A 13,447-nucleotide genomic window follows, 5' to 3' on the forward strand; every position below is an offset into this window, starting at 1 on the left:
GAGAGATGGTTGGTTTCCTCTGTGGAAGAAACTCAAGTTCAAATCCAGTCTGTCACATCAGCACACCTTGCTCTTTGGGTTGCATTATTCATCGCAATCTCTGCATTATTCATTTCACTTAGCATGACATTTTGTCACTTGGTTCATTTACAAAGAACCCCTTAAAGTCTCTATAATCATAATAAAAATAATAATTTTTATTATCTCATCCTTCTTTCAATGTAAGGACTGAGACCTCTGTGGACTCTCGCTGCCTCAGCTGCTCCCGTCTCTGTGGTTTTGAGGCGTTTGTGTGGCATGCCAGGTTTTATCTCAGAGCTGTGACACCTGAACCAAGACTCTGACCTGGGGCCAAACAGCGCCTCCAGTGTCCCTCAGGGCACCACAACTGCTGTCAGCTCTGTGTTTGAGCAGTAGCTCTGCAGAAACAACTGCTGAAATACGTCTAGTAAAGCCATCGTTGTGACATTTTGCAAAAAACAGATTGAATTCAGTGATATGTGTACTGAAACCCATCACTGGTAGTAGAGTATCTTGGTCAGTGTTATGTGGCAGCGAGCCAAATGCAAAAGCCATCTTTTGGCCAAGACTTGATGTTCATGGTCTCAGTGAGCGGCAGGCAGTCTCACCTGCCCTGGTTACGGTGCAGCACGCCTGGCACAGACTGAACAACACCAGACTGGAGGTCAGCCAGAGTGAGGTTTAATGAGACTGAAGCCACACCAAAGGCTGGCATATCTGTCCTCACTTCAGAGCACCTGTGCCACACTGTCAGTGTGATGAGAGCTAAAGTTGCCCCAAAACAGCCCCTCTTCCTGTAATTACTCTAACAGTTGGTTTGTTATCACACAAATAATTTGCCTTCCTGAAACACTTGAAATATGTGCTTTTGTCTGGACTGATGGATGTGGATACTGAGGTGTTTTATTTGTTAACCAACAACACCAACACTAAACTATTTCTTAATTGGGTCTAATCAAAGGAATATAACTATATGAGTGTGTTGAGCTAAAAACAGCTCAGGAAGGATGGTGATTGAAATAAAATATATCAAATAGAGATGCAAAGAAGTGCTTGGTGTTACTGTTAACCATGAGTGCAAGAACTCCCCTCCTCCTCCCCTTCCTCCTAAAAGGGGAGAGTAAAAGAGGAAGTTACAGTTAGGCGCAAACACATATGTTTGCCACAACTATGGACAGTAAATACAGTGGTGACCAAGACTTAATCTGCCAATGAAGTGGACTTTGGAAGGAAGGCAGGTGCGCAGGAGAGCATATGGGAGATTGTTGGCCCATAACAGATTCATGCAGAAGATTTAAGGCTCTAAATACACTCTCTAAAGCCCCATCTATGTTGTACTGTCCCTTCTACTTTCATTTTTAAGGAGTCTACCACATGATGTGAGTCTAAGCTGTGACAATTCTGTCATTAGATGTATATGTGTCTAGATATGTCTGATGAAATCATTATTTTAAGATTAAAATGATTTCATGCGTAAAAAGTTGGCGCAACAATGGCGCAGAGTGCGCGCAATGCGCACATACAAGTGCAGGTTTCTTTTCAAGTTTTATTAAAGTTTAGTAGAACGGAGTTGTGTTAATGCAAAACAGAAATTGCGTTATGTTTGCTTAGATATTTTAAGACATTGATTAACATAAATGGTACGAAACGTCTCCAAAGTCACTTCCGTGCGTATATTCACATTGTTTTCGTGGGGAAACTAAAGATTGGAAGCTATTTCGGATTAAATTCCTCCATCTAACAATTTGTGTACTAAGTAAACTCTTTATTATGTTTGTTCATTTATTTGGTGGATACGAGGTCACAGCAAACTCATCCAGCACCGGTGTGCGCAGTGCGCGTCCACGAACTGTTTTATTCTCCTGGGAAATGCATTCTGTGCGGAAAGTTATCCCAGACGGAGTTCAATTACCGCACACATATTGAAATCACTTCATCTAACTGCACTGCTCCAGATCTGAGCACATGAGCAAGTGCTCCTGTCTGTCCTGTGAAAACTGGAAAATGGGAGGGTGAAAAAAGACGGTTTATAATTGATGTTTTCCCATGGAACAGCCCTCCTCCCCGCAACACAGGCTAACCCTCAGGTGGAAGAAATCTTTTAAGATTTTTTTGTGGGATAACATCAGGAGGGTTTGTCTAGGCGAGCCAATCAAATCCCTCCCCTGCTATAGATCGGTGCTATAATACAAAGCAGTAAAAGCGGTCGCCTCACACAAGCGGCTGCAGCTCGACTAGAGATCCCGTGGCTTTTAATTCCCTCACTACTTTTTTTTTTAACCCTCCTTCGATGTGCCCCGTTATTACCATTTGTCTGAGGCGTTCATTTCCGCACCTGCCACAGTAGAGACCAGGCGAAGGCGAAGTAGAGGAGGAGACAAGGACATTGCGAGAGCCGGGAGAGGCAGACGGTAGAGATAGCAGCGGCGACTCGTTTGAGATCTTAAAGGACAAAAAAATGCTGCTCTGGACCAGAATCGTATTGGTCGGTCTCATCTGCTTGTCCTTGGTGTCCTCTGGGATGGGATGCGGACCGGGCAGGGGCTACGGCAGGAGAAGACACCCGAAGAAGCTGACACCTCTTGCGTACAAGCAGTTCATCCCCAACGTGGCGGAGAAGACCCTCGGGGCAAGCGGCAGATACGAAGGCAAGATCACAAGAAACTCCGAGCGATTTAAAGAACTGACTCCCAATTATAACACAGACATCATATTCAAGGATGAGGAGAACACCGGTGCCGACAGGCTAATGACTCAGGTAAGGAGACAGAATAACCCTTTTCCCCTACTGCCCGTCTCCTAACGCACCATCACTGCGCACTGCAACAACCTCCTTGTCAGACTGATTGCGCACCTTAAGTGAAGTCTGTTTTACCCGCTGCTGAACTCTTCACACTGAGCCTTTTAACTTCACTGTAAAAGCAGATGCGCTTTATGCACCAGAACGGGAGTTTTCAAAGGCTGCAGGCTGGAAGCGAATGTAGAAATCCAGCTGGAGAAGTGATGTGCAGGCGGACAGTCAGGACACTCGGCCTTCATGATTGTGACAGTGTATTTAAAATATTAATGTGCCCCTCTCCTCATATCTATATTTGTATCTTTGTGGGGCTCTATTTGGTTGTTTTACATGCGCACATTCCTGTTACATTACATTTCGGGAAGACATTCAGGATTTGTTGCTTATAACAGCTTGTTTTAGGCGCCTTTTCTTTATTCCAGCCCTGAATACAGAGAGCTGGGGATGCGCACCGCTTGAAACAGCCGGGCTTATTCAGGCATGGCGTGGCTCATTCAGACATTTTCTCGCACAGGCTTCTGTAATTTAGCCTTTCGCATGGTGTGCATCAGTGCATGAAAACAGTGACATGTCTTTGAGAGTGTTCTGAACACTATCAGGACTTCATAAATGGGTGGGACTCGGTCAATTATAGGAGCAAGGCGCACAGGGGTGATGGTGCCTTACTTGCATGGATGATGACATCTTTTTTTAATACTCCATCCTAATGTAGGCAGTTAGTTATCAAAGCTCATGGCTCCTTCTGTTCAGATAAAACGAGGCTCACAATACATCGCAGAGGTGTAGCCTTGATTTTTTTTTTCAGGCTGCAGGATGCCGCGTCTCTTCAGCATGACTTTTAGCACTCAGATGCTGGTGAATTATTAAAGGCGCTTGGGTGATATTTTCTCAGTAATAATAAAATGCCGGTGGTGATGGTGGTGGTGCTGGTGGCGATGAAGCCAAGGCGCGCGCCGGAGTCCCTGAACCCGTGCCTCGCACCATGCATGAGCACGAGCTCCGATGAAATATTCACTGTGCGTGCGGTCTCGGCGTCCCTCTCAGCCCTCCCCACATCCCCTCTGTGAGACACCTATAGGTTCTCATACACACAGAGCATGGAATTACAGGCGCGTGGGGATGTCATGCCCAAAGTGGGGTTCAGGGACCCCCTCACGGATATCTCGAGGAGGTTCCAGCAAAAAGGGGAATAGTTCAATTTCACTGATATTTTATTCATTTCTGGGAATGTTGAGTGACATGTGACTGCGAGGCTTTCAATCTGAGTAAAACACCCCACCTGCTGTATAAACAGCTGTGTTTACAGGTCTGTGTAAAATCATACAAACTAGGCGGGAGTCCCTCGGATGAATGTGAATATATTGGGCATCTGTGGCTGAACTTTTGTCTATTTAAGGGCCTTAAAATGTTTGGGAGCTGCTTTGTGTTTATATATATATATATATATATATATATATATATATATATATATATATATATATATATATATATATATATATATATATATATATAAGGTCAGTGGTTGTGGTTTCTGGTTCATAGGCTTTCCATTCAGCATCCGAGCGTTTACAGAAAAACACAACAAGAAGCTCCAATGTGACATGTACATGAAAGGGCTTTTTAGGCACCCCACTCTGGGCCTGAAACGCAATTTGAACTTATGACCTTTGGTCAGCGGGAGACCAGAGTAAGTTAAAACTGGTGAGATTGTTCTTATCGTACAAGCCATTTTAAAACCATCAAATTAGGGCTTGTGTATCCAAAAGAGAGGGACTGCAGCTGGTTTGAGGGCTCTGCCAGTGGCATAAGCGTTATCACATGGGGATTTACGCTGTGCCAACGGTCTTTGCGCTGTTCCACGGCTTTACGCACGAACCCCAGGGTTTTTACGCACGGAGTTTTACGCATCAATATAGTGGATTTTAAATGATGTAATCAATCAATTTACTGAGATCCTGGCAAGACTAGGTTAATACTTGATACTTGAAGGAGCGCTTCAAGCATGTGCTCCCTTAACTATTAACACAGCTCACTCCCAGGAAAGTTGCCAGCAGAGGCGTTTCACAGACATTTACACATTCCTGGAGTGACGGGCCTAAGATGAACAGGAGCAACATTTAATCCATAAATTATAGCTCGTAAAATATTATTGTCTCAGAATGAGCAAAGCGTTTCTTTTGTGGAGAGGTGAGATTGTTCAGTCTGCTAAATTCAACTGCTCTACAATGAAGTTTCATTTGTTTCTTGAATTCCTCGGGACAAAAAAGCAGAATAATGTGCTCAAGTAAAATTAAAGAAAATGTTTCTTTTCACGTTAAAGAAAAGCTCCAAGACTATTTTTTTTTTTTTGCAGTGTAGCACTGTCAGTCTGTGCCCACAGTGCAAACGCGTCGGGAAAGAGATGAGCTGGCGGCTTGTTTGCACTGACAGGTAGCTGATAAGTGTTTCCTCTAACCAAATCATTTGTGAAAAGATTAAGAGGGAGGCTGTTGAACAACTTTACCCCGAGCACAAAGCGCCGGTCTAGGGCGCCCTGCTGGGCTTCACGGTGGCTGAGCAGAATTTGGCTTGATTTGCGGCACACGACCTAATGAATTAATAAATAGGTTAAGCTTTACGGCTCTTGACTCCGACAATCCCACTCAGAATGTGGGAGTTTTTTTTTGTAGGGAGGGGGGGCAGGTTTTTTTATTCAACACATTCTACAAGTGTGATATCCTCATAAAACACCCACTGATATATGTGGAAGCCCTTTTTTCTTGTTTGTTATACGAGTTTTTGGGTCTGTGTGAACATTCTTGCTTTAGGTTGTCCATTAAGGGGGAAGGACAGTGGCTCACACACATAGACGCTTCTCTGTGCGCCCATACCATCCCTGGATATTTCACAAGTCTGTCAGTCAGCAGCCAAAACACCTCGACTTAAGGAGGCATGTCACGTTCCCCAGACTTTGCAGAAGAGGAATAATGAAAGTTTCCCTCCGCTGCTGGACTGAAAAGACTCTTTGTGATGTTTTATTTGACATATTGCTTGAGTGTCGAGAATAGTTGTCTTGGAGAAGGCCAAGCATCTTCATTGAGAGCGCAGAGAGGTTGGGTGCGACGATTTATTTATAGGACAAACTCCAGATATTTTAAGGCAGCCAGATGCTCCTGAAGATCACCTTCATATCATCTACATATCAATTATTGATTTAAAGAAAACAGACAAGTTGCAACCAACAAAGGACTCGCTCATTGCATGGCCTAATACAAACTCATGAATTTATAATGCATGCATGTTGTGCTCAATGCAACACTTTTTGAAAGAAAGGGATGCTGCTCGCACCTTTCCAAGACCAAAGACCCATATGTTATAGGCCAGTGAAGCGAATGCGGTGCCTTATCAATATTTCATCAGCAGCTTTCTTATCCGAGATGTGCCCTCTGACGCTGCTGCTCACACTGACAAATGAAAGCTCAGAGATGCAGTTCAGTCCCAGTGTTTCACCTCAGCTGAGAGGAAGCAGGGGCGGCAGGTGGGGATGGAAAGGTGTGGGCGAGGCCTCAGTGAGTCTGATTTTTAATCGGTATCACTATCATGGTCCACAGGGATCAATCAAACAAGCCAGATATGTATGGAGAAGCGAAAAATGGGAGTAATGGGGTCTAATATTTAATTTCTCTAACCAAAACATTATATATATGAGTCTTTTATGCGCACCTGCTGCTTTTTGCAACAGCAATTATGTCACCATAAGAAAGTCTTTTGTGGCAAATGCTGTTTTAGATTGAGACTTTTCCATATTTTACGCCTTTAGGTAGCTTATATGTGCAAGCTATGACACAACAGGTGACTAATTGGGTCATTTTCTCCCTCCAACAGAGATGTAAAGACAAGCTGAACTCGCTGGCTATCTCTGTGATGAATCAGTGGCCCGGAGTGAAGCTGCGGGTCACCGAGGGCTGGGACGAAGACGGACACCACTTCGAAGAGTCGCTCCACTACGAGGGCAGAGCCGTGGACATCACCACCTCGGACAGAGACAAGAGCAAATACGGCACTCTGTCCAGGCTGGCGGTGGAAGCCGGATTCGACTGGGTCTATTATGAATCCAAAGCCCACATCCACTGCTCTGTGAAAGCAGGTGAGGCTCTAAAGACGAGAGGGAAAGCCACCTCGTTGTACACAGAAAAAAATGTCATGCGCACTGTGGTGCTGGCTGTAGGAGAAAATAAGCAGATGTATCAGCAGTCCACATTTCCCGTCAGGTGCGATTGTAATCTCACAGAGCAGGTGCAGAGTCCTGCTTTATCTTTTACAAAACTTGCGTGTAACATTAGAGTTCCTTCAGCTGTTTGTGGGCTGATTAGATGTGATGAAGGCGGCAAGAGTCCAAAAAGAGAGAAGGTGATGGTTTTCAAGTTTCCAAAAAATTTAGGCCTATTTCAGTGACCAATCAGCTGCAATATAATAGCCTCCAGAAGACAAAACCTGAGCAGAAATGCAATAAAATCTTAATATTTGTGGATTCGTTTATATTGCAAAACTATTAATTTCATGATTGTCAATAAAAAAAAACCTAAATTCTCACTTATTTAATGATTAATCACAAGAGCGCGCAGTCAATATTTGTCTAATGAGGTAATTGGAGTGCAAAGTACAACCATTAATTTTGACAACATTTTTGTATTATGAAATCTATTTGTATGAATGATGAATGGGCACATCCCAGCCTGTGGCGTTATGAGCATTTCCCATGCAGCTTATTTCTTGATCTTACATCGCCCCACACTGTCTCCTGGTGGGAACCACGACCAGAATCTAACAAGGCTCCTCGGTGTGACCTAGAAAAGAAAATCATTTTGTTCACTGTGGGTTTTTTTGCATAGCAATGAAAGCCAAAATAAAATGCCGGGAATTGTGGCGTTGTGCAGGTAATTAGGTATTATTTTGAATTTGATTATATAATGGAAAAACAAGAGGAAAAACTTATTTTCAGATTCCCTTTATCTCAGCTTTGAGATCCGTTTTTTAATTTGGAGAAAATCTTAATTTTATCTTCTTTTTTGGGGGGCTAAAATAACCTCACAGGCCTCCACTAAGCTAGGGGACACCTATGGCGCTCAGAGGCTATTTCTTCACACTGATTGATGAACCGTGGCACTTTTTTCTCAGCTCAGACTTTATTGATAAATCCCTTACTTGTCATTCAACACACACGTTTTGAGATCACAGTATGGGCCGGGCCGACGTGTCATTAGGGGTCATGCGACTTTACCAAAAGGATTTGGCTCAACAATGTTGAATTGGTTGGGGTAAATCTGGTTTTCAGTTGTCACCTTATTTCATGCTCGGGAATCTTAAAAGAAGATTAAAAGCCTCAAATTCTGAGTAGGAAACCCCCTTTTCTGTGTGCAGGACAGTGTGATCCTAGAGACTGGTATGTGAAGAGCTCCACCAAGGCCAAAATTATTGTCATCAAGCCTGACAACAAAGCAGGGAGAGGTGGTAGAAAAAGGGCACATTGATGTTGCACAACAGAAAGCATTTAAGAGTCCGGGCCCTCATTTAAATTCAAATCTACAACTCGAGAGGCTTGGAAAAGTGGCTCCACTGGGTAAATAGTAGTTGTGAGTCGCCTATTTGTGTGAATTGTCACATAGAGGTTTCTGCACCTGAGTAAATATGGGAAGAGTAGCTGGGAAAGGCGTAAGTGTTCTTTACCGAGAGTAGCTCGATCCACAAGCTGATTTAGAATAACAATGCCTGCTCTTTATTGGGTTTTTTAATTAAGAATAGATGAGCCAAGGCTTTCAGTTTTCTCGTCTCAGACAACGTGGGCCAAGCCAATACGCATTTGGCATGGAGGGGCAGACAGACATCATTATGCAAAATGCATATGGCCCACCATGATGTGTGTAGGCAGGAAAATACAAATACGAGCAAAAAAGGGAGGTTATTGAATGGGCTTTTGAATGGGGCAGTGGTCATGAACTGTAAAGACTCAAATCACCTGTGAGATATTATTTTAAAGTGTTCAAAGATTTAAATATAGCTTTTTAATCATTTGTAATGGTGGAAAATCTAAAAAACATTTTCTGGTAGTGTAAAAAAAAAAACTTGAATTGTATTTTGACGACAGAATCTTTTTATTTTATTTTAACAGAAAACTCAGTGGCAGCAAAGTCAGGTGGCTGCTTCCCAGGCTCCTCCACTGCCACCCTGCAGGATGGCACCATGAAGGCGGTCAAAGACCTCCGAACCGGGGACAGGGTCCTGGCGGCAGATGGGCATGGAAACCCGGTTTACACCGACTTCATCATGTTCATAGACCAAGACTCAACGACCAGGAGGCTCTTCTATGTGATCGAAACCGACTCGGGCCAGAAAATCACCCTCACCGCTGCGCACCTCCTGTTCGTTGGCCACAACAGCACGGAAGGGGAACGGATGTCGACGATCTTCGCCAGCGAAGTCCAGTCCGGACAGAAGATGTTCGTGTTTGACGCAGAGCGAAGTCGACTCGAGCCTGTGACCGTAAAACGGATTTACACGCAAGAGCACGAGGGCTCTTTTGCGCCGGTGACCATGCAGGGGACCATCGTGGTGGACCATGTCCTTGCTTCCTGTTACGCAGTGATCGAAGACCACGACCTGGCGCACTGGGCCCTGGCACCCGTCAGGCTCGCCCACTGGGTGTCCTCGTTGCTTTTCAGTTCCCAGCCTCCAGTCAGTGCACAGAACGACGGAGTGCACTGGTACTCCAAGATCCTTTATCAATTGGGAACATGGCTCTTGGACAGCCACTCGATCCATCCACTTGGGATGTCAGTATACACGAGTTGAAACCTCTACTACAGGAGCAGAACGAGACTTAAATGTAGGACACACGAACTATTCAGTAGATTAAAAAATAAAATAATAATAATAATTAAAAAACGAACGAACAAACAAACAAGACAAAGGCCCCAGCGGAGTTGGGATATTTATTTCAGTGACTTTGCCATGTGTCCCCTTTCAAAGAATGAATGGAGCCTTAAAAAGTTTCTCTTTGAATAATTTATTCTCATGTGAACTCGCTGCTGTCACACAAATGGATTCTGAAACGGTGTGAGCAGCAAATTGTGCATAATCTATTTTTGTATATCTCAAATGCAAAAAAAGAAAGAAAAAATGAAGAAAAAAATGAAAAAGAAAAAATATCGCAAAGAGACAGAAGATGTAGAAAGGAGCTAACTCTGACAGGTTGTAATGTTCATATGTGCATATATGTGCAACTGACTGTTATATTTTGGGGAGAACAAACTTCGCGGGGTTCCATAAATTATATTTTTATACACAGAATTGTAAATTAGATTTTGACAGATCGCTACCGAATCACATTTCGTTATTTGAAATAGTGTAAGATATGAGAATATATTTTAATTTAAATACAGTAGTTGGGAAAGTATTGGAAAATCTTGTACTGCTTGGTTTATTAAGAATTTTATTATTTTGGAAACTGTTCGTTTAAGTTGTCGGAGAGGGACAGATATTCTGCCTCATGTCTGCATTCTCTGCTTTTCTTTTTTGTTGTCTTTCTATTTTTCTGTTTTCTTCTGAGAAAAATATTAAAATGCAGATTCTGACAATTCAGTAACAGTTAAAAGTAGTACTGAGTTTCGTTAAATAAATTAATAAGTAACTCATGTAAATGTACTAAAATGTATTTTTCTTTTCATATTTTGTAATAGGGAAATAGTTTTATAGAAATGACCTGCGGCAGATGCAAAGTTTGGATAGTCTATATATAGCCAGATCATACCAGTTAACTTTCATAACAGGGCGATGCGTCAAAAATGTCTAGAGTTTATTATTTATATGTTTATTACAAAATGAGATAAAGAAAATCTTCAAACTTGCAGTTGTTACATGTCTTTGTCTGAATGAGCTCCACAGGAAACACAAAGAGGAACATTTGAAGGACATTATGGGACATTTTCTGGTCAAATTAAGGTCTTAAGTTAGTTGTCGGAAGAGCTAATTGATAAACAAATCAGCCGAACCAATAATGATGTTTCACTTTCGCCCAATTGTGGTTTATAATGAACAGAGGATTCAATTTGGGTGGTTTCTAATTGACACATAATTGTTTTATGCGGTAATTGAATGGGCTTAGCCTACTGTGAGAGCAAACTATCCACCCCCCTTCGCCAGCTTTTACAAAATGGAGAAAATATTGCGCTTTGAACCACCTTTTGCATGCTTGCGAAATGTTGAGAGCCCATGTCAAATTTAACGAGGTTTGCCCTCCGCAAATAACTCCTAAGTTTCAGACAAATTAAACAGAAGTGTGTTTGTTGGCCCTAAACGTGCTTCTCGCTGTCTGCTGGTGGAGGTCAGATTGCTCCATCAGTGACTGACAGTCCGGTCCAGAAGAAGAAACACAGTCATTGTCTAAATCACAGCTTGGTAAAACATTTGTCAGAGTTAACAAACCGCTATAATCCTGCAGGATTTTCACAGTGACTAATAGTGCGCATGTAGCACTGTTTAATAGTGAGGTTTTCGAGATCTGGGCTATATTTGTCCGACTGAGGCATGAGAGGGCTACATATCTTTTGGAAATTGATTACAGCATCAGTTTTCGCCCAGTGACTGTCATTAAGTTGTGCAAGGGTGACACCATGTGGTGAAACACCGGTACTGCTGATTGGCAAAGCCTGAGATGCTGTGAGTTTCTCTACAGCTGGAAGTTAAAAACACTTTTTTAATCAAAACTTACAAAACTCAAATGCAGAACAGAGCAGCACCTGATATTTATGACTTATTGGCTAATAAATAAATTCAGATTTATGGGGGGGGGGGGTTGAACAATTTAAATGGCTTTAACTCAGCTGTTTTTAGGATTTAAGATTGATGAGTCAAACTTAATAAAATGCACAAGTGTAGCGTGAAACAAAAGTGCAAATGAATGACCTACAAACAGAAGTGGAATGTAACAATAGCACAATTACCCACATACTGTAGTTAAATGCAAATTTGTAGTTCTTGTACTTAAGTATAATGCACTTTTTTATTTCACATAAGTTAGACAGTTTCAGTTAGCAACTAGATTTTTTTTATGCACAAAACAATTACAAATATGACGATGCACGATTTAGAAATTTGTTTCATATGCTTTGTGCATAAAAAATATTAAACTGTCCATGCAACAGCTGGTAAAATAGCATAAATTCACTCCACCTCCACCATCTTCAGCGGTAAAATACTAATTACACATGAAGGAATCAGGAATAATAGAGCAATATGTTATAGCCATTTCTGAGCATTATAAGCACTTACTTTGATAATTTAAGTACATTTAGCAGATAATACCAATGTACTTAGGTAATATTTTAAAGGCAGGACTTTTACTGGTAATGGAGTGTTTCCATTCTGGTACTGCTATTTCTACTCAAGTAAAGGACCACAATACTTCTGCTACCATAAGCTAAATATCTCTGAAAATACAAATGTGAATATTTTATATTTTCGCGTCAAAATCACTACAATGATCATCCTTCAGTCAAACTTATCAAAGGTAAAAGGGGCCATTGAAGCTGAGTTTCTGAACACTGTAGCAACATGAGCAGGAATTCCATTTCCTTCTCCCAGGTCGCCCACATTGTGTTTTGTTGTTGATACTGTGAGGTGGAAACTTTGGGGAGGGACAAAGCGGGCCCATCTCTGCCGGCGCTGTGACCTTGGGTCCCTGACAGATACAAAAGCGTCCGTGCAGGGCAGCATTCCTCAGAGCAGGTAAACAGAGCCTCCTCTAATCCCTCTGGGGGCCCTCAGTCTGCTGGAGCTCAACAACGGCTTTTACAAATGTTGACATTTGCAAACATGAACAGTCTGGCATTCTGGAAAACAAAACTCCCCGTTTCTAAGAGAGTTCTGCAAATGGCAGCGCTCACTTCTCTCCAGGCAACATTTACTCCTCTGTGGCCGCAACCAGCAGAGTGCTCAAGACTTCGCTGGTAAGTTGGAGGGAAAGCACAATTTACAAGGTTCCTAAACATGGTAACACACCTTTACTACTGCCTACTCCCTTACTGTCAATAAACTGCAACAGAGAGCTGAACTATTAAAGGCACACCAACTAGATACATGTAGACTTTGCAAATGCACTCATGATACACACCTATAGTAGACAGAAAGAAGCAAAGGACTGATCTTACATGATTATAGAGGTTTTAACAAAAATAAAGAAACAATGCCAGCAGATGGAGTAATGTGCAGCACTAAAACTCTTTCTTTTTAATCACTTATTTCAGAGTTCATTAATCTTCCCTGTTGGTGCTGTCCATGACAGACTTGTTGGGTGCTCAAGTGAACATGGTCTCAAATCTCTTCAACTGCAGCAAAAACTAAACATACAGGTCTTCAACTCCATGTGTAGATGGCATGAAATCAGCAAAAACTAAGTAAAACTCTAAGTAATAGGACAGAGAAGAAGGAAACTATGGCCCATGACACAAAATGTAGATCATTTTCTGCAGGCTTTTCCTTAATCATTGCTTTTTTTCCTTTGTGTAACACTAGATACAGTATTGAAGAGGTAAAACTAACAGTCAATGTGAGAGTTTTGATAACTGATTGAACCGCTCACAACTAAAAATATAT

General features: G+C 42.2%; 1 protein-coding gene across 1 annotated transcript; it reads left to right on the forward strand.

Moving 5' to 3' along the window:
• Nucleotides 1–2,254: 2,254 nt before the first annotated feature.
• shha (sonic hedgehog signaling molecule a) lies at nucleotides 2,255–9,946 on the forward strand. The gene is made up of 3 exons (XM_059327000.1): nucleotides 2,255–2,779; nucleotides 6,683–6,944; nucleotides 8,967–9,946. The coding sequence occupies exons 1-3, from the start codon at nucleotides 2,480–2,482 to the stop codon at nucleotides 9,644–9,646; spliced, it is 1,242 nt and encodes a 413-aa protein (XP_059182983.1). The 5' UTR covers nucleotides 2,255–2,479; the 3' UTR covers nucleotides 9,647–9,946.
• Nucleotides 9,947–13,447: the final 3,501 nt, after the last annotated feature.

This window comes from Centropristis striata, chromosome 23, assembly GCF_030273125.1.
Source record: "Centropristis striata isolate RG_2023a ecotype Rhode Island chromosome 23, C.striata_1.0, whole genome shotgun sequence".
NCBI lineage: Eukaryota > Metazoa > Chordata > Actinopteri > Perciformes > Serranidae > Centropristis > Centropristis striata.